This window comes from Oxyura jamaicensis, chromosome 4 (genome assembly GCF_011077185.1).
Source record: "Oxyura jamaicensis isolate SHBP4307 breed ruddy duck chromosome 4, BPBGC_Ojam_1.0, whole genome shotgun sequence".
Classification (NCBI taxonomy): domain Eukaryota; kingdom Metazoa; phylum Chordata; class Aves; order Anseriformes; family Anatidae; genus Oxyura; species Oxyura jamaicensis.
Genome location: NC_048896.1, coordinates 92,366,326 through 92,389,182, shown reverse-complemented (window position 1 = coordinate 92,389,182; position 22,857 = coordinate 92,366,326). Strand labels below are relative to the sequence as shown.

General features: G+C 39.3%; 2 protein-coding genes across 6 annotated transcripts in view; one reads left to right on the top strand and one right to left on the bottom strand.

The window, feature by feature from the left end:
* Positions 1-22,857, top strand: part of CTNNA2 (catenin alpha 2) — a 483,606-nt gene that overhangs the window by 301,051 nt on the left and 159,698 nt on the right. The gene's annotated exons all lie outside the window — the stretch shown is intronic.
* Positions 19,018-22,777, bottom strand: LRRTM1 (leucine rich repeat transmembrane neuronal 1). Its single transcript, XM_035325445.1, has one exon. It carries the CDS (start codon positions 21,895-21,897, stop codon positions 20,332-20,334), a length of 1,566 nt encoding a protein of 521 aa, XP_035181336.1. The 5' UTR covers positions 21,898-22,777; the 3' UTR covers positions 19,018-20,331.

Sequence of the window (22,857 nt, the reverse complement as noted above, 5' to 3'; positions counted from 1 at the left end):
GTCAGCTTGCTTGGGTCCCATCCAGACGAAGCACTGCAGTGCTGTCAGTAGAGCTGCCATTCTCGAGAAGAGATATTAAAATTAAACTCCTGTCTTCATATGGAAGAAAAAAAATATCTCAATATAGTTTTAAAACCAATATTGTTTAGTATTGTCTTGTCTAATATATCTTCATTCTGATGACTAAATTATTTTCTGAAATAAAATTGTCATAAAATAATTTTAGAAAGTGCTTTCCAATGCAATATACTTCCAAACTGTATTTTATGAGAGGAAGGATTTATTATTTTATATTGGCTGACTGGCTTGTTTCTGGTCACTCTAAAGTATATCTCCAGTTAAGAATATGGTTAAGTGCCTGGCTGAAATAGGCAGATAAATTAACGACACTGCTTGTGCAAATGTATTTTTGCGTGGTCAATCTAGGCAAATGAGTTACTTCATTAAAGGAAAAGTGTCTCCTCAAAAGAAGGAGCTTGGTGTATATAAAGTACCGAGAGAACTGAACTTGATGAATGCAATTGAGCTATTAATGAAACAACGCTATGCTGAGAAAAAATGTTTTTGCAATTACTCGTGAGCACATATATGCACAGTTTCAATATTTATACATAACATAGAAAAGTCCTGAATATTTCCTTAATCTGCTTATCACCCCTAAGTATCTTTACATGACAAAATGTAAATGTAGAAATAGGATGTAGGTGAGTTACTGTCCATCATGGTATGTGCCTAGATCAGCAGAGTATCAGCAGGACGTATTACCTACTGGTATTTGTAAGACCTGTGTGGAAGTACGCTGTCAATGTTGGGTACAGGCTGCAAGAAGGATGAAGACTGATTGAAGCGGAAGGTGAAATAATGATCAAAACCCTAGAAAAATATGACTGATGAAAGAAGATTGAGCGGACTAGTGTTGTTTAGTCTGGAAAAGTGAAAATTGCTACCATTTTTCCTCTAGGCCCTGAACTATGTAAAGGGCTGCTGCAAAGAGGAATGGAATAAGGTGGTTTTACTTTCGTGGTGGACAGGAAAAATAGTTCTGGAATAGCACTGCAGCAGAGAAGATCCAGATTAGAATTAAAGGAAACGTTATCAGAAGAGTGTTAGCACTGAAGATGCCTGAGGACACTGCAAAATCCTCATATATCCTTATATTATCTTTTTGTTAATAGATTAGACAAACATTGTCAGGAATGATCCAAATTATTTTGCCTTGTAGAAGAATGTGCTAAATAGCTTCTTAAATTGCTTTCAGATATTTTCTTGTATCTTTTTTTTTTTTCCAGCTAAAATAACAATATTTATTAAACTTGTATATTTAGAAATCAAAAGTACAAAGACATCTCCAAATTAAGCTATACTATATCACAGTTGAGGAACCCATCTGGAAGTATTAAGGCTTTAGTCCTGTTCTTAACATGAAAGATCAAAGTTAGTGATACCCACTCTTTCTCCTGAAGGTCTTTCTTCTTTGAACTACTGCAGCACAACAAAAAGTCTTGGAATGAAAAGTGAATGGAAAATGCAGAGATCAACACTGGCCCTATTTTAGTAGGTGAATGAAATAAAACCAGGGACTTGGACCTCTGTCCTACTCTGTGTTACATTTCATTATGTTAGCTTATATGCTATCAAGAACTTAAGAACATAGATATGTGCATATATATATTTCTCTGATCTGTACATATCATTAGTTATTTTTAAGCTTAAATCAAGTAAATTGTTGAGCTGACAGTAAGTGAAAATGGTCTTAGTTTTGCAGCAAAAAATACAGTGTTCTCATTGTTCCTAAAAAGCAATGTAATATGGATGGCTATTTGGAAGAGGCCTAATATGTTTCAATTGCAATAATGGATTAAAAAGCAAAAAATTGGCACAAATAAATATTATTTCAACTTCTGTACCGAACCGCATTTAGAGTTAGAAAATGCTTCCTAATATATAATCCAAATCTCTCTTGCTGCAAACTGAGTTGACTACTTCTTGTCTTACCCTTCATAGATATAGAGAACGATTGAATGCAGTTTCCATTGCAACAGATTTGAAAAGCTCATGTCTTTTTCAGAACTGCTTTTGTCTAGAACAGAGTTTCTTATCCTGTGATTATCATCTGATGCTATTCTCCTTGCAGCTTAGACTAGTTGAAATTGGAAGTATTCAGTTAGCTTTAAGTCAGTCATTTGATGTGCTGATGGCAGACCTTATTGCAAGGCATTTTTATATCTTTCTTGCAATTAAGCTGATCTATATTTTCAGAAGACGTTGCTTACCTACATGAAGAAATTTCTCTGAAATAGGGTCTGAATTTAGACTGCAACAGCTCCTGAGCCCTGATGTGGAAACTTGTATTACACAGTCAGCCAGAGGTAAAGGACCTTGCTGGAGGTTATTTCAGTTATTTGAATGGAGTTTGTTCCTGAAATTATGGCTGCTTCTGGAAATAGCTCTTCAAAGTCATTTTCAGCAAGCTGCTGTCCTCTCTGGTGCAATGTATGCATCTTTAGGTTGCTTGCAGACTGTTCATCCTCAGCCTGGAAATAGGAGTCCATACATTTTGTGTGTGTGAGGAAATAACTTGTCCATAGCCCTGGCCTCACTCTACTAAGAAGTCAGCAGATCTCTGTGAGGAGCTGATACACCCTTACCATTCTAGAGAAACCTCAGTCATCTTTTAGAAATCTGAAGCCAGCCAAATGAATACACAAATCAGCAGAAACTTCCAGTAGAATGAAGTCTAACATCACTAGAGAAGTGGAACCTTCTCAGTTTACTTGACTACCTTTGATCTGAGAAGGAATTTTATTTAGAAAAAATATTGTTGTTGCTTGATTGTACTGATGTGTTTATTTAAAAGCTCTTTATGCTACAACCAGCCTTTTTCACAGATTTCCAGAAAAGTGGTGTAATCCTTTATCTTTTATTAGCTGTCAAGCACTGTCTAACATTGGTGGCCACTAAGGGTGAAACTAGACAACAGCTAGGTTATTTTTGGATCTGCAAACCTCAGACTTGCTAAAACTGCAAACTTAATAACTGAGAATTAAAGATTGGTATGCGATTTTACCAAGTACTTGATGGAGTGATGTGACTTAAGAAAACAAATTGTTCTTCTGATTCATGCTCTAGTTTAATCAGCATCATCAACACAAAGCTCTCATCTGTATATATGAAGCAGACTCCCAGCAGAGAGAAGGGAAAAAGGTTCGTAACTCATAAGGTTCTGGTTTCTCCATATTACTGGTGTAATTTTAATTTTTTAAAATTCCTCTGGTAAAATCAGACTTTGAAATTTACTTGGTTGAGCTACCAACTTCTCTGGACAGGTTTAGCCAGAACTGTTTTGCTTTGAAAACCTGAACAAAATAGGAAGATTTGTAACTGAGCTCCTGTTACGCACAATTAGCTTTGCTTCCTCCAAGAGCCATGCGGTGAGGAGTTTAATCAGCTCACCTACAGGCATTGTGATTTCAGAGGTTAATGGCACGACATAACTAGGTCAACTTCCATTCCCTGTGAAAATACAGCACTTGATCCATACGTGGCTAGGAAGGTGTCCTGCTGTTCACGTTGGATAGAAAGAGCTCTGCTAATGGCAGATTTTTGTTGATGATCCTAGGTTTGCATTATACCAAAAAATCCTGTCTGAGATAATGGTGATAGAATCAGTCCAGAGGTATCATCTACTAGACAGAATCAGTCTAGCCATTTAATATACCAATTTTTGAAAATACATACAAGCTTTAAATATTTGTGTTACATTCCGGGATAGACAGCTAGCACTTTATTAACCACCAATACAGTATTTTTAAAACTGGTGTCTAAAAATGGGATCTTTGCCTGTGGATACTCCTACTTCTTGGCAAAGCTAGAGAGTCTGCGTATCTGGGTGTAGGTTTGTGGCAAATGGCAAATGTGTTCCTGATTTTGTCATCTCAACTGCCATCCTGCCTGAAGAACTATTGAGGAAATGAGGCAGATTGGGACCCCAAAATACTGAAGTATTATTTCAGTTATATCAGGTATGATATCCTAAGATAAAGGTTAAGGTAAGATTAGTGGAAATATAAAGAAATTTGGGAGACTAGTATTTGTTTTGAAGAAAGCTTATCTTTTTATACAATTTGTTTGCTCATTTGTATTAAAATGGATTCAGAAAAAGGCACTGAACTTGTGCATCAACCTGAATTACAGAAGATAGCATCTTCCCTTTACCATTACCTTGCTTGTTCGTTCATTCAGTCTTGCAGTGAATTGAGCACTAGAAATATGATGACATTTTCACTAACTTTCCACATGGTCTGAAGGTTTTCTGTAAAAATTGTTTATCTATTTTACCATTGGTATTTTTACTAGCTTTCTGATGGTCTTTCTGTCTTCTGCTGGGCCTGCTTAAAGTGTCTGCTTATATGATGGTCTCATAGTTCTTTTCAGGGATGACAGACCTGACCAAGGCACACTTTCTTGTCCCAGTTTCCTAGGAGGCATCATTTAATTGTTAGCTGTGTTATTATGTCAACAAGAACAGAAATGTCAGTAGCTGTTTTGTATGAGAATTAAATAGTTTAGGTCTTGTAATAGGTAGTTTCCGTAGTTTTGTGTTTTTCTTTGACATATCACTTCACGCTTAACTATAAATAATAAACTACTTAGATCATATATATCAATAACAAAGTCTGTTAGAAGTGAGAGATTGCTTGCTTAATACCAGCAAGTACTTTGGAGAACATCAAATCCCCTGACAGATGAGTGTTGCCACAAGGATTTATATTGTAGGGGCTTTAACTAAAATAGCTTCAGTTGCATTTTGCTATTTAAGGATATTGAAGTGGAAGGTTATAGTGAAATGATTTATAGATAGTAATTGTATTCCCCAGCATACCTACTTCCATAAATAAAATCACAGATTCAATTTGTTCTTGATCTTGAGCACAACAATGTCAATATTTGTATATTCATCAGTTTAACTAGAAATTCATTTTCCTTTGTTCCTCCCCAAAATATTTCAAAGTTATAGATCACATGCTAGCATTGATTTTCTCTTCCTCATCATAAGATACACAGAAATGTGTTTTTTTATATTTGGAGCATTTTTATTGTTAATTAAAAGAAGAATCTAAATTTTTAAGTGGTGAGGGAAACAAAGAAACGTAAGTATTTTTATACCATATTTTGACCGTATCATCAGCATCCTGCAGCAGGAGAATCAGAAAAAATACTGAATCCTGCCTTGTATCTGGAAGTTGAATCTTAATTAACTTATCTTTAGTTTCAGAGGTAACTTGCAGCCAAAACTGCTATTTGACCAAACTGATTACACAAAACCATGTTGGACTGAAGGAATGAGAACCATCGTACTTGACCATTCACTATAGAATGAATGTCCGTAGTGAGTGTCACAGCACTCTGGTGTAAGATAATCAACTTAGACCATTCTCTGATAGTGAAATGAAGAGCAAAGAAATGAGGTGCTTTAGGTGAAGCCATATAGCTCCAATCCAGGACAGGAAGGTCGTCAGGCAGCTTGTAAAGCTGAACATGACTTTAGCACTTGCATCAATCTTCCGGTCCTGTTCTGTAATAGACGAGTGTATGTCCCTTAAAATGATCGACTTGGTTACTCTAAATAAAATGTTTCTTATGAAGACTGAGGCAAAGGAAAGAGTTAGGGTGCGAGTGTTATTTTCTATTAGGAGGCTCAAAACCCTCTGCATTATTCTCCAATGTTATCCTTGCTAATGTCACTAATAAAAAAGTGCTTTTCTCAGTATCTTTCCCTCCCACCGCTTCAGCACTCTTTTTGCTGGCTAAATTGTTCTTTTGTTGGCTCCCTAAGTTGTCCATACTTGAAGTTGCAAGCAGATCAACGGGCCAGTCTGAAAACTGTTGCTTCATATGTTTGGTGTCACAGCTATTTAGACACTTGAAATATCTTGCAATTATCCAATCTTGTTGGGATCTGCTACTGTGGTCCGCTAGCCAAAACAAGGAGTTTACTAAAAAAAATAATAAATTACTGGCTAATATTATTTGCATGGTAATTGCTTTGCAGTGCCTATTAAATCAGTGTTTCTGGCACAGCTTTGTGATAGCAGAAGTAGGGTTATTAATATACTATGACAAAATGCTTTTCTCATTTTATTTTTTTTTCCCCTAAATTAATTACTGTTTTCCCGTAGTGGGGAGGGGGAATGTATCCATTGTTATCCTCAGCTTCATGGGATTTTTATGAGGGTCATTGCATGGGCTGGAAAATCAGTGGTGCTTGCAGACATGTAAGGAAATACTGGGACAGGGTCAGCAGCACTGTAGACTTCTTCTGCCTTTGTGTTTCCAGCATGAAAATGACTGATGACACGTTTTGTTCATCAGTCTGAGATGCATTCTCAGCACATCTATGCTGCAAGTCCAACACCTTCAGACTGCTGGATTTCCTGTTGCTGCCTTCATTACCAGCTGACAATCATTTTGACACGTCCAGGTGAAATGGACTCACTGCCATGCGCTGGATGACAAAGCTAGCCTGTTGTCCATCTGGGACTTGCTGGTGAGAAATACATCAGCCTTAGATGATGCCTAATTCAGGATGCATAAAGCAGTGGTTGTCTCTTGGTTTGATCTTCGTTCTATTTCTCTCTCCAGAGCATTAATGACAATTATTTAGTTCATATGTTGTCTGGAAAGAGTCTTCTGAACCTGAGCCTGACTACATTTGCTAGGTCTGGTCACAACAAGTAGTCGATGTTAGTAAGCATTTGGTGAACTTTGGGATTTGGTAAAATAGAATAATAGGAACAATTGAAAATGTTCCTGCTTTAAGCATTTCTAAGACACTTCGTACAAAAGCTCTGTTGTCTGCATTTCATTATTTTTAGTTGCTGTGATTTAAAAATGTTAATGTTAAGACAGCAACATACATTTTCTTTATTCTTAAGTGCAGTTGAGACTCACCGTCATTTGTAGCTAGTTTAATTATTAGGCATATGTAACTGTCAATCAATAATTTAGATACTTCTGGCTTACAGTTTTTGGAATGGAGCTTGGTTTATGAAGAGTGAACAAATATACCGTTCCATCTGTTAGCCAAAGCCACCTGGCACAAAATCATTTGGGGCATAATTATGAAGTTGGCAAGAGTTTCAAAAAAAAATGTGATTTCTACCATTTTAATCCCAATTGTTGCTTTACTTTGTAGTGATGGAAACCTTACTAATACATCAAGGCGCAGTTCTTTTTTTCACAGCTCCGAATAAAATAACTTGTGTTCACCTTGCAAAAAAATGTGTAGCATCAACGGATATAGGAATCAAGAGACAGGCGTGAAATAATCCTGAGAGCATTATCAAATGAACGGAATTGAAGCTGGAGTGTTTTTATAGGCAGTTGAATGGACTCATGTAGGAGTTGCATCATTGTCCGTTTAATCTCTGTAGGAAGATAGTTGGAACAATTTGGGAAATGATTTTTTTTCTTGATGGTAGTGTGATTTTTTTTTATTATTATTATTTTTTTCCAGAACTCTGAGTTTTACAAGATTCCTATATCTGCAAATCTATTTTCCTATTCTTTCAGTGGTTAAATTTCTTCTTAATTCCTCTGGAAGCACAGAATACAGGCATAAGAGACTTAGCAAATTACTTCTGAAATACAAAGAAATTTTCTCCTTTTAACTCCTGGAAGGGGAAAACAAACTCATACACGGTTAGCTGTAGTTTAAATAAAACTCCTGAAGTCAGAAAAAATAGAGTATTTAAAAAGAAAAAGAAATTGCTCAAACTAAGGGTTCACTGCTGGTTGGAAACAGTTTTTAAGTATGCTTACCGTTGAATATCATGGAGAAGCTGCACAAAAAGCATGTATACATTATATATCATAAAGCTTCAGCTGGGGCAAGGCTGATTTTACGATGTAAACGGAGTAGTGTTTGTAAGGCACACCTGAAGGAGATAGTTCACGTAGAGCATAGTCCTTCTTTTACTAAAGTCAGTGAGAATATATATATAAAAAAATCAATCTGGACCTTGTTTCGACATTTTGCTGTTGTTCAGAGCATGTGGTCTGACTGAAGAATGCGTTGTAAGTGCAAGTGACATGCAGACAAAGGTAAAAACTTGTGAGTGAAAAAAGAAAAAGAAAACAAGAAATTACATTATCGCAGGGGGGTTATTTACGGTAAGAAATGCCTGCTCAGAATAGTTTGCTTTGTTAAGGTTTGCCTCTTCGTGGCAAAACATTGTTATGCCATATTTTAGCATCTGAGGAGAGAGCATCCTTCCTTTGAATTCTTTGCATGGTTAAAGTCATTCAGTTATCATTCGGTTTAATTAAATGGCTTTTAAGATTTAATTTTAGTGAAGGGAAAAATGATCTACCATTGCAATTATGATTTATTTATTTATTTAGATTATTGTGGCAGACAGAGGCACAGGAAAGAGCCTTAGAGATAAGTTTTGTAATGAAAATGCTTCTGGTCGTCTGTAAAATGTGTTATCTGTAATGCAGAAAGAATTGTTGATATTGTTAATTAATAAGCAGTGAATCTGGCACTTAATTTACCCCAGTAATGTCATTCAAGGAAAAGTACAGCATACACCAGGCTGTCATTCTGAAGAAGCCCCCATTCTTAAATTTGTAGAGACTTATGGCTCATCAGCTGAAAATTGAGGAGTCTCTTTTGTCTACTGTGAGAAGAAATCTAGGAAAAATATTTATGAATAGGCATGTTATTGCACTCAAAAAGGATTTAAAAATTCCCACTTAATATGTTGTGCTCTAGTAAATGCTCCAAGCCACTTACACTCCATCACTTAAAAGTGCTTAAAAGAATATATATATGCCTCTGTGTAAGTGTTGGTGGAAAAAGAGATGTCCTTAGTGGGTCAGTGTGGAAGTCTTCTGTTGAGATTCAGCAGAGTATCAGCTGTCTTTAGGTTTCTCTGTAGGATTTTCCTTCTTATCTTGTGCCCACCCTAACAGTACTCAAGTGCATTTTGTTTGTTTGTCTATTGTCTGTACAGTTCCTCATATTCATACTCTTGAAACTGTCTTGACAGTGAATATTAGGAATACAATTGTTGACTCTAGGTGCATCACTAAAGGATAGACTATGACTATCAAATTTGCTCTGACTGTGGATAGTAATTAATTCATTTTATGCTGGAAGAGCAAATTGCTCACATTATTATGTACAAATCATTTGAATAATCTGTTTTCTAAATATTTTTAATTAGGTAAAATTATTAAGACACATTGGAAATGGGTTCTTTTTTTTTTTTTTTTTTTTTTAATTTAAGACGTGAGAATTCAAACTGTGCCTTGTTTATTGTGTTATTCTTTAGTTTCAGTTGAACAAATTAAAAACAACATATTTGAATTAATATAAAATTGCCAGCTGTGAGTTCCATCTAAACCAATATTCAGTCTTCACCAAAAGCCACCATAAGATACAGCAAGGCATAATCTATGATCGTTCATTGGTAAATTCAGAATAACCTATAGAAGAGCAGTGCAGCACCATATATTGTTGCTTTATTTGTATTAGAAATAATACAGGTGTGTTACAAAAATAATGGTGTGTTATAAGCTTTGATCAGAAACATGTTCCTGGGCAATTTCTTAGCAAGCCATTAGCAGAAAGGGTTACTTAATTCATCTGTTTGTTCTATACACGAATTAACCTGTAATGGAAAAAAAATAATAATAATTAAAAAAAAAATTGTAAGGTTTGAAGCATTTCTTGAGAAACGTAACCGATGGAAAGATTTTAGAAGAGGAAAACCATAATCCCTTTTCACTGCTCGTCTTCCCTATGAACCATGACCTTTATAAAGATCCTATTAGGGGTTTCTTGTGTTTTTTTGTGTGTGTGTTTTTGGGGGGTTTCTTGTGTTTTTTGTTGTTGTTTGTTTGTTGTGAAGAACAGAAAATTAGAGAAAAAATGTACTCCTAATGAGTCATTTGTCATTATCTCAATCAGAAACAGAGCACCTCTCCTTTTTAGTCCTCATCAGCACCTCTTTGTGCATCCAGCTTAGCATCTCAGACTCCTTCAGTCCACAAAAGGTGCTAGACTGCTAAAAGATGGAAACAAAAAGTGATCTGTTATATTGCTTGTGCAGAGAAATTGGTAAAAGCGGTGTGTGTGTGGGGGGGGGAGGTTATGATCTTTGTGCCTGTCCTACAGAAGATAGTGGAAGCAGTAACAGACCAAGGAGAACCTGTGTGTGTTGGGAACATGGGGTTGGGAAGGGTTCCTCCAGCCTCAGTTTCCCCAGGTACCTGTGGCCATGCATGCTGGTTGGGAAATAAAAAAGACCAAGCCCACAAGATTTTGGGGGGTGTATGTACTCAATTAGTTCAGTGTTCCCATTTCTGTACAACTATTTATTTTATTTTTATTTTTTGCATTAGTGACGTGTTCTACAATGAGTTCCAAAGTTGCTTGTTTTTTTTTGTGTTGTTTTTGTTTTGTTTGTTTTTGCTTTATGATTATTTCTGCTGCTAAACTGTGCAGGGGCCCCTGTCACACTCCATATCCTCCTCTTGCAGGTAGGTACAAGTATATCACAAAAAATTACCTCGGCTGTAAAACAGCTCCAGCTCCGACTAATGACAAGCAACGGCGAAGGAGTACGGCAGGCGGTTTGATGAGGAGTAGTACAATAACAATAATATAATTTGAAGTCATATAAAATTGTGAGTGGAATGAAAAAGAGGGGGTGCGTGCGTGCGTATGGTTTAAAATCAATTGGCAGTGTTTTGCCTCTCGCTTTTGGGAGAGTGATTTATTTATTTCTGCAGTAACCCTGTGCGGACTGGCCGCTAGAGGGGGAATGGATACGCGTTTTGCTCTTTGCTGCAGCTGGAGGTCCCGGCTCTTTGCATCTCTCCTTACACAGAAAGTTGCCCAAATCTTTCCTCCTTTCACTTGTTAGCAGCTTATCTTTATCATGCAGTTATGTTATTTTGTAATTTATGCTTAGCAGAACTAGGAATAGTTTCCTAACTGAAGGCATAGCAATATCAGTCTTTAATTTCTAAGTGCTCTTTAGTTGTATATACATTTTAGAAGTTATTTCACTTTTCTTTTTCCTTCCTTTCCCCCCTCCACACACTGAGCAGAGATTTTCAATGCAATATCCGAAATGACAGGTGTCCAATTATTGCATATAACTCCCATCTCTGAGGCATGGATGAACAGCTTCCCTTATATTTTGTCTTTTGCTTGGTATTTCACAATTCCAAATTTCATCCATCAAAGCTTATGCAATCTTCAGCTTCTGGAAGTCCCTTTGCACGTTCTCCTGATTTTCATTACTTTTTGCAGCATAAATAATCTGTCATTTGAAACGCGTTGTCAAACATTTCCCGATTGTTGCTAGGATGATTCAGCAGCCCCAGCCTTGGGAGGATGCTGCGCTCCCGTTTCTGCTGTGCTGAGTAAAAGGCCACTGTATTTTTGGGCACCTAGCTAATTTTCTATGTCCGTGGAGCTTAGCTTATTTATGGGAGCCTGAATATCTTTTACAGGTGTTTTGTAAAAAGCTCTTCGGAAGACCAGATAGAAAATTGCCAGGTTTTGGATGTCACTTAGGTAGCCCCAAAGCACGGGTTGTAATGGATTAGAGCAGCATGCTGTTGCTCCACAGACCAGCCAATTTCTCCCTATTGCATGATATTACAGACTTTAATAGATCTAACTTAACAGCTACTGAGATAAGATTTACCAGTCCGTTACGGTCATCTCTACTCAGCTGTAAGGTAGGGGAAGTGCAATGCATTTTAGTCATCCCATTTTTGATGCAACAGCCACATTTACTAGAAATCTGCATTTTTTACTAGCCCCTCCACTTCGTTCATACACTTATATATTTCTTTAGGTTCTTGATAAACACCATTTGGACCTAATGATTTACGGTTTTAAATGCACTACTTTGCTTTAAATGCTCTAAGTTTTATTTCCCATTTACTGACAACTCACTTACCTGGAAACAATAGACTTGAGGTAGATTTAAGTGTTTGTTTCAAGTTTCATTTTCCAGGACTTATTCATCAAATCCTCATTAGGAGTTGTCATTAACAACCATAGCTTGACTCCTTTGCTAATGAAAAATGACAGATTGGGGCTAGGTTATTCTACATAATAGGAAAACATAACCAGGGAAAAAATAGAAAACTTTTCAACTGCCTTTTTTATGAAAGACATGGAATGTAACATCATAAAACTATTTGGGGAACATTTTGGGGAAGATCTTTGTTCCTCCAACTAGAATAACGTTGTGTAATGTCTAACAGGAACTGGAATGACGGAAATACATGCACAAAGACAACACGATTGGGTTTACTTGAGCCTAGACATGCCACTCATCAAAAAAACAAACAACAACAACAAAAAAAACCACCAACACCGACACTTGGTTCAGCATATTTGATGTTTTGTGCATAACAGCTAGAATTAAAATAGTTTAGATGTTTAAAAAATATACAAAAACCAAAAACCAACAACAAAAACCCCAAAACAATCCACATACCAAGGGAATAGCTCTGGGTCCAGCTTCACTGGACTTCATGGACTGCTGTTTTCCCCACTGCAAACCCATGTTTGTCTGCACTCATTATGTCACGAAATATTGTCACAGTGCTTTGTCATCCCCTGACGAGTGTCTCCTATGTCATTTAACACCTAATTCTCTTCCTGATTAATCTGCTATGGGCACTGTACCCTTTTCTTTTAGCAGTGATTTTCTCCATTCTGTATAACACCTTTTTGCCCTCACCTTCTGCAACTTTAAATGTAATCACATGCAAAGTCTTTTGTTCTGTGGGTTCCCCCTGCCCAGAGTGTACTTCAGATGCATTTCTTCCATTCATTTATTGACTCCATCATTTTTTGTGTGTGTGTTTAGGGCCGTAGGATTCACATTCAATTTATTAGATTACAGCAATTAGATGATAAATTCATTGCATCTAGTTTTTGCTTGGAAATTTGATCTGATAGCAGCAATGGGTGCTGGGCTGCTGTGAGAGTACCTACGGAGGAAAGGGAAGGTTTGCGAAGATGGAGGCAGCTGCATATGCCAGCAGAGAAATATAGAATGTCCAATATGGAGTGACATTTACATGAAATTAAGGTAAACATTTGACATGCGGTGGCCTCTTTAGCACAAGGATTGCAAACCTTTTAGCAGCAGCCATAAATTTCTGTTTGCAATTGGAAAATTGCTTTGGGAACTAATCTGGATCAGAGAAGTAAATTTTCTGTCAAGATAAACTTCAGAATGGAGCCAAGTTTATAAAAAGGGGGCAAAAAATCCCCAGGTGGGTTATCTCATTATTATTAACATTCTTTAATATTTACCAGGCTCCCTTAGCAAGCCAGACTGTCAGCAGAGGCACTGAATAGAGACAGGTTCAGGTTTATTCCTAGGAGCTTACTTTAGCTCTCGATTTGCAAACAGGGTTGATTGCAGGTGTGTTTCAAACGGCTGGCAGCTGGTAAAAGAACTCAAACCTCTGGAATTCAGCAGCTGTGGGCTGTCCTTGCCATTTAATTTTGGATTTTCAGGGCTTTTCTCTGCCAACCTTCGATTCACTCTGCCTGGGAGGTTTTGGGAATGAAAAATGGGTGAGTGTGTAAAGTGAGATTAAAAATAGAGGGAGAGTATGTATTTTAAAGGATATTCAGAAACCTGTTTTCAAGCTGAGTCCCCCAGCTATCAGGATGCTTGCTCATACCTTTTTGTAACCACTAGGGTACAGAGGTGTGCTGCTTTACTGAGATCTGTTATATATAAACTGAATTGCCTTTATTGGATATACCCTTTTAATCAGATTGATATGTCCATGCATTATTATTATTTTTAATCTCAGATTTTACTGAAGATACAGTTTTAAGTCCTCTCTCCGCTGTCATGCTCTCATTTGCTGTTAGGACAAGGATGTGTCTCAAAAAAAGGCCAGAAGGAAGTTTGCAATGAATGAGCCTAGTTTCTAACCATGTCAGTCAGATGAATCTGCAGTGCTAAAAATGGCAATTCCGTGATGAAGCCAATTTTTGTACTTACCTATTACCTTTGAAATCTCGGGTTTAGGCTCTCTTAGCTTAGACGTGGAACCAAATCGGTCAGGTTCCCATAGCACCCGTGCTGAAAGACATCCCTGGCACTAGTTACGGCGTCTGGTGAGGATGTGAAGAACATGAGAGCAGCGAAATGGTTTAAAATAAAAAGTGCCTGAGCACAGTAGTATGTGCTGTTTGCCAAGTGCGGGCACTCACAATGTTATTCTTTAGCCACTGCCAATTATCTCTTGATTTCTATAAGCGATGTACATATGTGGATTTTGGGGATGAGGAAAAGTGAAGGAAAAGGTGAAAAGCTGGTGTTTATCTTAAACTGAATTTCTTCTCTTGTAATGCAAATCTGGGTCCTTTGAACTCGAATTCCTTTCATTGCAGCCTGTTACATTTGACCATCTCGCCCAACTATCGCACCAGCAAAGGCGAATAGAGCAGTAATTGGTTTAAAGGCTGAATAATTGTGTCTGAATGCCAACAAGTGACGTTATCTTTATAACAAAAACAATTGCCATGTTCTCATGGAAATACAGATTTCATTGCAAATGTGTTCGCTTTAAAGCAGCCACAGTGCAATAAAATTACAGTGCTTTGCAGCATTCAGCTCCGCTCTTCACAGCCACCCACCCGATTACAGGCTCTGTCATGCCAGCAGAAGATTGTTGCTTGGTTTCTGTAATATTTTTGTAGCCTTGCTTCCCTCTACATAACTTTAGAGGTAGATTGCGCTTACTCCTTTCCTTTCACCAGCTTTGTCTGAAAAAAAATAAAAAGGAAAGAATCACTTGATAATATGGAAAGTCCTTTGCATGGCTCCATGGCTCTAAATGTGCTTTGTTGGTCTTCTTTTGCATAGAATATGCTCTGAATAGTTGCTCCTAATACCATAATAGCTCTGGTTTTATGTCAGTAATTCTATGAAAGGTTAATCTTTAAATCACCAGCATTTCCTAAATTCCTAATCAACATCATGCTTGGAAAGGAGCTCGTGTAAATGCTCAATTTGTTAATATTAGACTGGGTTGAGCAGGTCAAGGCAAAGTATAACCTTGGTGCATAATGATAAATTGAACCCAGCAAAAATACCTCAGATATGTTTGTCATAATAGCTGTGCATGCAGAAGTCGAATATGAGGGAAAATGAGCATGGATATAATTAGCAGGAGAATCTGCGATAGCACACGATCCCCCTTGCTTTAAAAGAGGGTTTCTTAGAGGACAGAAAAATGAGATATGTTGCTTATAAAAGTCTGATTTTCTAGGAAGTGTGTGGTGAACTTTGACTGGGATAGGTAGGAAGCAAAGTGAGGGGAAGAGGCAGTGGAAGAGCAAACAACCTGATGGACGAGGGGATGCTGAGCTTGCTGGGAAGAAGTTCATGGCAGAGGCAATGATGTGAGGCGGGTGTCTAAGAAAGCATGTCCATGTGTTCCTCTGCAAATGCATGTGTGTGTTTGATAAGACAGAGGTGCTGGGTATCTTGCTTAAATCACTGCTGTTTGTCCTCGCCATGGCTTCAATGTGGGAGGTGAAGGCACTGAAAAATCTCATTTACCTTGCGTGCATGGTGGTCACCTCGCCTTCTCACCGGCTCTCGTCTTTCCTTTCATCTCTGCCCTCGCCCTTTCCTTTTCTCTTTCGTGCTCAGTGGAAGTGTTTGGTGCGGTGCCCTCCTTTCCAGAAGCTGTTTCATCCCCGCTTGCACAGTTTTAAAAACTGCTTTCTCCACCCACCATCAGTCTTGGTTTTCATCTGTGCTGGGCCTTTAGATTTGCCATGTTTAAAAAAGAAAAGGCAGAGGAAGCCAGCCACAGCCTCATTTACTTGTTGTTTCTCCAGTCTTTTCTCTCATCTTTTGTCTCCTCTTCATTTCTTTTATTATTGTTTTTGTTATTATTATTATTGCACTAGTAATAAGCTTCCTAATCAAATACTTCTTCTTATTTGCCATTCTCAATACCACTGGAGAAGCCGGAGGGAAGGGGAGGGGTATTCAGAGCATCCTTTTGCTATCAGTGCAGAACCAGACACGTACAAGAAACAAATTTAGTCCATCTCAAAAGCGAATGAGGGGCTTTTTACCAGAGCCAAAGAAAATGATCAAATAGATACACTTCAAGTAGTCCTCGATGCCTTTGCTATAAAAGCTCAGAGCATCTAATAAAACATACAGAAATATCCTTAGGTATCAATAATGGTCTTTCTCTGCACGTGTTGCAGTTGCCACCCAGGCATGGGACTGCATCTTCAGCCTGCTGCAGAGCATCTCAGTACAGCCATGACACGGAGAAGCAGCTCATCCCCCTGGTCGAGCTCCCTGCAGTACTCTCAACAGCGTGGTAAAGGAGGGAATTTGCAGCTTTAACACAGCATTTCTTTGTATTTTATATTATTCAGGCCAGAAACAGAATGTGGTACATTAGCATTGATTCTGTGGTTTCATATAACTTTTTTTTTTTTTTTTTTTTTTTAGTACAGAATAAAAGGAAAAAGACAGAAAGGAAAATAAATCATCCCTTATATACATTCAAATCATACACAGCAACAGTTCCTTCATCACTGGGTGCACTACGAGGGTGTATTGATGCTAGCAGCAAGAGATTGCATATTAGAGATCTATAACACTGAGAGTGTTAACCAGCCTCAAAAAGGTAGTTCTGTAGCTTGCCTTTCACTGTCTTACATATTAAAAACATTTTAAAATAATAATGTTAATTACCTAATTATAAAAGGAAGATTAGTCCTATTAAGTGGAACATTAAAAGGGGAATATTTCTTTCTTTTTTTTTTTTTTTTAATTTGATTTTCCCCAAGTATCTCCTGAAGAAGAAACTATCACAACTAACCCCAAAAGCATATTTTTTTTTGAGCCATGTAGTAAGCCAGTATAAGGGGATCAAAAGAGACGGAATGACAGGAGTTTGGACAGGTGGTAAACGTGAAATTTGAAAGGAAGAGTGAGGGAAAATCACTGCAGTTGCCATACATACATTAGAAATATAAGAATTGTCTTATATGCCAATGCAAGCAGCCTGGAGCAGGATGAATAGCTGGGTTTGTAATAGCTGGATTGAAATGAAATGTTGCACATTTATTTTTTATTGTCCTCATAGTTCTCTTGTAAACTTTCAGAATAGATGGGGGTAGTCAGGAGCACAACCGTGTGCCATGTAACAAGTGACACTCAGGGACCCCCCTCTTTCAACCAGCAGAGGGGTAGCCAGATCTTCAGGTAGTTTCTGGAGATCATCAGGAGGCTGTCTCCAGAGGACACTACCCTTAGACAAGATTTTTGCATGAAGATAGTGAAACACCTCATTTTCTGCCATTTAGTGGGTGCTGTCCTCTCCATGGAGGATTCATCCATCATCCTGCTGGAGGTGGCAAGTCATCGGTGGTCATTACCTTTTCTTCGGGAGAAATGGCAACAGGCAGTACCGAAATTAAGCCCTTCCTTCTGAAATCGCTGCACCTTTAAAGCAAAATGTTCCGTTCGGTTTACTCGAGCTGCTGATGCAAGATGCATGAAGCACAGGAATGAGTAAATTGCAAAGGCGGAATTGCTCACATCTTGCAAATGTTGCTCGACGTTGCTAACACCAATAAACAGCGGGAATAATTCCAGAGGGGTGCAAACACTGGCGTGTTTAAAATCCAACCCACAAATATGCTAAAAATACATAGAAATACAACCACAGGACGATTGTTTGTCGGAATCACTTTTGCATCAGATTTACAGGGCCAAAAACATGACAGCACTACTACGTTTCCTTGTAGCAACAGGAGGTCACTATAGAAAGAAAGCCTTTGGTTTTTTTCCTTTTTTTTTTTTTTTTTTAACCCTGTGTAGCCAGTATTTCAGCAGTTGTGGTTGACTTTGGAGGCTTGCTGGCAGCTAGCTGGAATCAGTCCTTCTGACTGCAGTGCTGGGTGGTGATTTGAGGAGCATATAACACAGCCCCAAGTTAGCTTTGATTTTTAATCTTTCAGTTAAAAATCCATTTCAGGGGGAGGTTAAAGGGGGAAATACACATTTTGGCCCTTAGATGGCATGACAATGTATTTTCTTTCCTTACCTACTCTACCTTCACTCTTAGGTTCCCATGTGGGCACCCTGCCTTGCAGGTCCCTTGAGAGTTTCAGGGTGGATCAGGCCCTCGTGGGTTTGAGGCACAGAAACAGAAATGTGCAGGTGTTTGAACAGGGAAAGGCCTAGCTTTGACAGTGACAGCTTGTTTCAAAGCTGTGGGTAAATTTTCAGTGGCTTTAATTAAAAATAAATAAATAATAAAATAAAAAAAGTTTATTATATTTCCCATAAAGAATCTTCTCCCAGTACATACACTATCATCGGTCTCATTGATAATGTTATAGTCTCATTAAATAATTAAAAAAAATGTTATTAAGAGGCTATTTCATATTTAATATTAAACAAGGCGAGGGATGTACCAAATAGAGGAAAAAAGTTTGGAACCCTCCACAATAGTGTCAGTTACATAAAAATATATAAAATTCACTCTTTACAGTTAAAATTAGCAGCTAAACAACTGGAGAAACAGTTGCTTTGCAGAAGAAACAAGGAAAAAAATAAGATCTGTGCCTAATCTTGTGTTTATAAGTCTGTTGTAGGCTTTTGAGTATAGGTGGCACTTGGAGGCTATAAAAAAACCAAACCCATGGTAAATTAAAATGGGTGTTAGATTTTTCATCTTTTCCTCAATTGTTGGCAACTTAAAAATAGAGAAATATGTACAAAGCATAGCAACGTTACCCAGTTCTTGATGTTACTTTACATTTTGCTAACATGTTATGCTGTATGAAGAAAAATTCAGGGTGCTCTGCCTGCTCGTATAAAACTGCCCTGTCTTCATTAGTATGAGAGGAGTTGTTCCAAAGATCAAGCAGTAGGTTGTTCACATACCGGAATGAAAAACCCGAAATATGAGGAAAGGAAGCCTTTATTTAAGGGCAATCAGAATAAAACAGCCGTGTGATTCTACATTACCAAATGACTGCTCGTAACCATGAATTCCATCTTTCGGTCATTAGGAGGGAGGGTGCCTATGCTCTCAGCCTCTGCAGAGGTTTCGGGGTGGTTTTGTTTAGTGGAGGCTGGTGATGGCAGTGAGGGGCGCGGGGTGGCTTTGCTCGAGAGCCCAGAAGTGTGCCAGGATGGCTCTGTCCCCCTTGCAGCGTGACAGCCGAGGTTTTGCACGCCCGGCACACACAGGTTGCACCACTGAGGACTGAGCCGCTTCTGCTCTCCTCCTCTCACTGTGGCTCTACAGTGCACAAAGCGAGGGTTTCTCTGCTCTTGGCATGTCTTAGAACAAGCATAAAAGTGGGAAATGCTAGTAAAAGCCCTTCAATTTAGTTTTTTTTTCTCTTTTTTTTTTTTTTTTTGTCTTAAAGAAAATGATGACTAGCACTTTTTTGGCAGTGTTTCAGTTATTTGGGTTTTGTCATTTGTTTTTGTTTTTGTTTTTGTTTTTTTTTTCAGAGAGACTCTGCAATATGATCAGTTGTGATACAAAGTACTTTTAGGGGTTACGATGCAGTTTTTTTAGGGATCTTACAGCAACTTAACAAGGGAGCTGTGCTTAAAAAGCCTCAGAAATCCTGTCCCAGGGACATCAGCAAAACTTGAGCCTTTCTGAGGTGCACCAGCTCCTTGCTGTGCTGACATCCAGTTACAGGTAGCACATTAACAAAAATAGAGTTCCAGTGTCATGCTTCATACCGCCAGTAACATGATGTACGTGAATGTGTAATAATTACAATGGGAAGCCATTGGGTTAATTTTCATCTGTCTATTTTTAACGTGGCTTCGTTGCTCCCAGACTTTCATTTCAACACTCAGAATGAAGAGAAAAGAGGTTAAACTGTTGCATTTTGTATACAGGGAACAATTCATGTAATATACACCAGTCTGTAAAAACTGTAAATGCTATTTTTTTTTATTTTAAACATTTTCCTTAGTTTACAAAAGATCAATAATCGGTACCTTTTTACACTCTCAGTTTCCTGAATATTGACAGATCTTCAAAGGGAGTATTAGCATAGGAAATCTTAATTGGCTGTCCTGAAGATTTTAAGACACGATAAAGCTAAAATATCAAGTCCTGCCGGCAGCTCCTCCTGCGATTTTGGCAGAGGAGTGCCTGTGAAATCCTCAGCAAAGCCCAGCAAACCCCCCGCTCTGCTCTCTGCCTGCACGCTGCTATTTGGTTGCACACTGTTTAAATCCCCAAGGCAAATCACACCTCGCACTCCCTCGCTGGCTGCTGGTGACAGGAGCAAGATCCGTACTCGTTAATGATCACCAGGGCTCCCTCGATGTGGTTGGGTTTGTAATCAACGTAATACTCCTGGGCTGACATGGCAGCCATTTGATGCATGGTCTGTTTCTGCTTCTGCTTCCTGCGCTGTGTCACAAAGCACTGTCTTAGCTGCCTGATGCTGGCAGGAAAGCACTTCCAGGAGACGTACAACACTAAAACCACGATGAGGAAGCTGAAAATCAGCGCCATGGTCCCCGTCACCACCTTGTGAATCTGCACGGCGTTCTCGGCGCTCTCGCCGGGCAGCGTCACGGTGATGGCGTACGTCGTCGGCTCCTCGTCGGCATCCGGCACGTTGGACGTGGCGGTGGCCGAGCCGTAGCCAAACATTTGGTCGCTGTTGTTGGTGACGGGGGAGAGGGTGTTGACGCTCGTGGGGTCCGCCGCGTCCTCGCATAAGTGGAAAGCGTACACGGCATCCAAAACGTCCTCGCCCTGCGCGTACTCGGGGGTGGCACAGAGCAGGTTGCTGTCGTAGCGGCCCTTGAAGTTGCTCAGCCAGGAGGCCAGGGCGCAGACGTTGCGGCCGCAGTCCCAGGTGTTGGCGGAGAGGCTGATGCTAGTGAGGGACTTCCAGGAGTCCAGGATGCGGGAGTCGATGTAGGTCAGCCGGTTGGAGTCCAGCTGCAGGGACTTGAGGTGAGGCACGCTTTCGAAGACGTGGGGTTCGATGTACTCGATTTCGTTGCCGGAGAGATCCAGCTTTTCCAGTTGCCATATCCAGTCCAAAGTGTTGACGACGATGGTAACTTTATTCCGCCGCAAGCAGAGCGAGTGCAGGGAGATGAGCCTGGGAAAGTGGGCTAAATTCACTTTCACCAAGTCATTGTGCTCGAGGTGCAGCTCGGTGAGCTTGAACAAGCCTGCAAAAGAGTTTCGAGCCAGGCTCTTTAACTGATTGTATCCTATGTCTAGAAACTTCAGGCTGCGACAGTCCTGAAAAATTCTCACCGGCACAAACTTGATGGCGTTCGACCGCATGTGCAACGTCGTGAGTTTTCTCAGCCCATGAAACAGGTCGGGCTCCAGCGCCTGGATGTTGTTGTACGATAAATCCACACTGCGCAAGTTTGGCATGGGTCGGAACGTGGTGTTGGGCAGTTGGGTTATTTTGTTGGAACTCAGGGTGAGCTCTTTCACTCGCCGCAATTTTTGAAAGGCATTCCCCTCCACTGAGCAAATGTGATTGTGATCCAGATAGAGCCACGTGAGCTGCATTAACCCTGTGAACTGTCCGTCATGCAGCTCTGAAAGGCTGTTGTACCGCAGAGACAAGCCCATCATGCCCGACAGGTTGCGAGGCATCTCTGTGAGATTCAGTGATTCACAGTACAAAAGCCTGCCCTCACACCGACATAGCTGTGGACACCCACTATTCACGGCTGGAAGCATTTTAGAAAAGATACCCAGCGTACACAATATCAACCCCGGGGGCTTCCTCAGTAGCCAGTTTAAACAGAGACCGATAAGAAGGAAATCCATTAGCAAGAATATTTCCAAATATGCTCGAGAATGTCCATTGAATCTTTTCAAATTCTACATCATATTTTATTTAAGGGAAAATAAAAAAAAAATAAAAAATAAACAACCAAAAAAGCCAAAACCAAAGCAGAACAGCAAACAACAAACACAGAGCCAAATATTTCACTTTACAGCATGCAGGAGCTGTGCAGCATTAAAGTTCACAGACATTCAAAGGTAAAATGATAGTGATTTTGTTCATGTTAAAGGCTGCAGCAAAGAAAAAAATCTTTCTTCATGAAAGAATTTAATTAAAAAGTGTCTTACCCACCCTTTTCCAGAGAGTGACAACCTCCATTCAGTTGCTTCCTTTGTGTTTGGACTAATTATATGCAGAGCTAAAAAAGACCCCTCTGTGCTACAAATTCAGTCCCTTTCAGTGCTGTGCAAGGCTGGCAAGCTCACAATGTCTCACTTCGCTTCTGCTCAAAGAGCTCAAGGCTTGTCCAGCTAGCTTTTTAGCTGACTCCTAGGACCTGCAAGTTTCAGAACTATGTACATGAGCTTGATCTTCTCCTTCTCCCTCTGTCCTTTTCTCTGCAGTTAACACTGTGGCGTGAAAAAAACTCCAAACTCTTTACTAACGACTCCACAGGATTTGGCAATCTGTTTAATGTCCATCATTTGCAACGACCATTGACCGGCACAACCTTTACTCCATAGAGAGATTACCATGCATTCACTGACCGGCTAGGGGTAGCTTTATTTCCCATTCTTTGTTCGCTTTGCTTGTTAGGTGATGCTTAGAGCAGAGAGACAGCAAGAATCCCTTCCCTTCAGCCGAGCAGTATGTTGGTAGAGCATGCAGAGGCACCTAGTGTTCACTGAGTGTCGTAAGCTGCTCATGATTGTACGCCTGCACTGTGCATCTCAGACATGGGCAGATGGAAAAGGGGTGGGCATAAAACCAAACGCCGGAGC

What these genes read in the sequence shown, in the direction of transcription:
- LRRTM1 (XM_035325445.1), bottom strand. Translation starts at nt 21,897, where the DNA reads ATGGATTTCCTTCTTATCGGTCTCTGTTTAAACTGGCTACTGAGGAAG.